Source organism: Octopus bimaculoides, chromosome 2, assembly GCF_001194135.2.
Source record: "Octopus bimaculoides isolate UCB-OBI-ISO-001 chromosome 2, ASM119413v2, whole genome shotgun sequence".
NCBI classification, from domain to species: Eukaryota; Metazoa; Mollusca; class Cephalopoda; order Octopoda; family Octopodidae; genus Octopus; species Octopus bimaculoides.
Window position 1 is genome coordinate 28,073,876 of NC_068982.1, and position 2,213 is coordinate 28,076,088.

The window sequence follows — 2,213 nt, forward strand, 5'->3', positions numbered from 1 at the left end:
ATGCTAGCATGGGTTGGACGATTTGACTGAGGACTGGTGAACCAGGTGGCTTAACCAGGCTCCAATCTGATTTGGCAGAGTTTCTACAGCTGGATGCCCTTCCTAATGCCAACCACTCCGAGAGTATATATATATATATATATATATATATATATATATATATATACAGATACACACACTCACACACCCATATGTATATTGGTTTCAAATTTTGGCAAAAGGCCAGCAATTTTAGGGAAGTAGGTAAGCTGATTACCTCAACCTCAGTGTACTTATTTTATCAACCCTGAAAGAATGAAAGGCAAAGACAATCTTGGCAGAATTTGAACTCAGAGTGTTAAGACAGCTGAAATGCCATTAAGTATGCGTCTGGTGCACTAACAATTCTGTCAGCTTGCCATCTTCTTCATATAAATAAGGGGGTTCTGACAAGTTCCTGGCTTTAAGGGTGTAGCGAAAGGCCTGGTTGGAGGCCCAACCTTATGAGTTCTTTTACAGGCTTAGAAAAACTGAAGGACCACTGCAATAAATGTGTGAATCTGAGAGGGAAATATGTTGAATAAAATTGTAATTAACTGATCCACCCATATTTTCTTTTACCCAAAGCCAGGAACTTTTCAGCCCCCACCTCTGTGTCTGTGTATATATATATTTATTGGTATCTCATCTTACCAGAAGCATCCAATTTTAGATCTAAATAATTCTTTCAATATCTTCCTCTGCTTACCTATGATTTTAATATCCAGTTTGCAACCTGAGCTCTTACACTAATCTTTCTTTCAAGATCTGTACAACGTGTGAGATGGCGAGCTGGCAGAAATGTTAGCGTCCCGGGCGAAATGCTGAGCGGTAATTCGTCTGTATTTATGTTCTGAGTTCAAATTCCACAGAAGTCGACTTTGCTTTTCATCTTTTCGGGGTTGATGAATTAAGTACCAGTTGCATACTGGGGTCGATGTAATCGACTGGCCCCTTCCCCCAAAATTTTGGGCCTTGTGCCTAGAGTAGAAAAGAACTGTATAATTTGTGTATCCTAATCACAGCAGATATGCTGTCATCATCGTCATCATCTCTATTTAATGTTTGCTTTCCATGCTGGCATGTGTTGGACTGTATTAATGGCTAGTTAAAGCTAGTACAAGTGAGATTCACTGCTGAAAATGACCTTGATTTGATGTACCTTAATTTCGTTACCACTTACCTGCAGAGGAGTGAAAGCCACACTGGATGCTGTTCCAGCTATTTGTCTTTTTACAGTTGTACTTCCTCCCCACACTTGGTTCTGTTTCTGAAGTTTTTGCTGCAGGAAAAAAAAAAAAAAAACAGAAAATAGCTCAATATATACATTAATTATAAAGAAGTATATGATACAACAATTATATTTTTTCCATCAATGTTAGCAATTAGTAGTGAGTTGGCTAAATCATAGTATGTCAGACAAAATGCTTTGCAATATTTATTATGGCTCTGAGGAGTCAAACTGGCAGAATCGTAAACACACTGGACAAAATGTTCAGTGACATTTCATCTGTCTTTATGTTCTGAGTTCAAATCCCACTGAGGGTGACTTTGCCTTTCATCCTTTTGGGGTCAATAAGATAATTTACCAGTTGAGCACTGGGGTTGATATAACTGACACACCCTTCCCCCAAATTACTGGCCTTGTGTCAAAATTTGAAACCAACATTTACTATGGCTGTGAGGTGGTAGAATCATTAGCAAGTCAGACAAAATGCTTAGCGGCATTTTGACTGTCTTTACGTTCTGAGTTCAAATGTTGCCAAAGTTGATTTTGCCTTTCATCCTTTAGGGGGTGATAAAATAAGTGCCAGTCAACCACTGGGGTCAATGTAATTGGCTAGCCCCACTCACCCAAAATTTCAGGCCTTGTGCCTTTAGTAGAAAGGAATATTTATTCTGGCTCTTTAAGGCGGTGAGCTGGCAGAATCATTAGCATGCTGGGCAAAATGTGTAGTGGCATTTCTTCCAGCTTTACATTCTGAGTTCAAATTCTGCCAAGGTTGACTTTGCTTTTCATCCTTTTGGAGTTGATAAAGTAAGTACAAGTCAGGGACTGGGGGGGGTTTTCGATGTAATTGACTTATCCCCTCCCTCTGAAATTGCTGGCCTTGTGCCAAAATTTAAAACCAATACTCTGGTTCTTTGCATTCTGAGTTCAAATCCTGCCAAAACCAGCTTCGTTTGCATTTTTC

At 39.4% G+C, this 2,213-nt stretch overlaps 1 protein-coding gene across 1 annotated transcript in view; it reads right to left on the minus strand.

The window, feature by feature from the left end:
* The window catches only part of LOC106872744 (U4/U6 small nuclear ribonucleoprotein Prp31), a 32,186-nt gene that overhangs the window by 3,008 nt on the left and 26,965 nt on the right, over positions 1-2,213 (minus strand). The window contains exon 13 of the mRNA XM_014919832.2: positions 1,202-1,300. Within this exon, the coding sequence (XP_014775318.1) occupies positions 1,202-1,300 (99 nt within the window). The remainder of the gene's footprint in view (positions 1-1,201; positions 1,301-2,213) is intronic.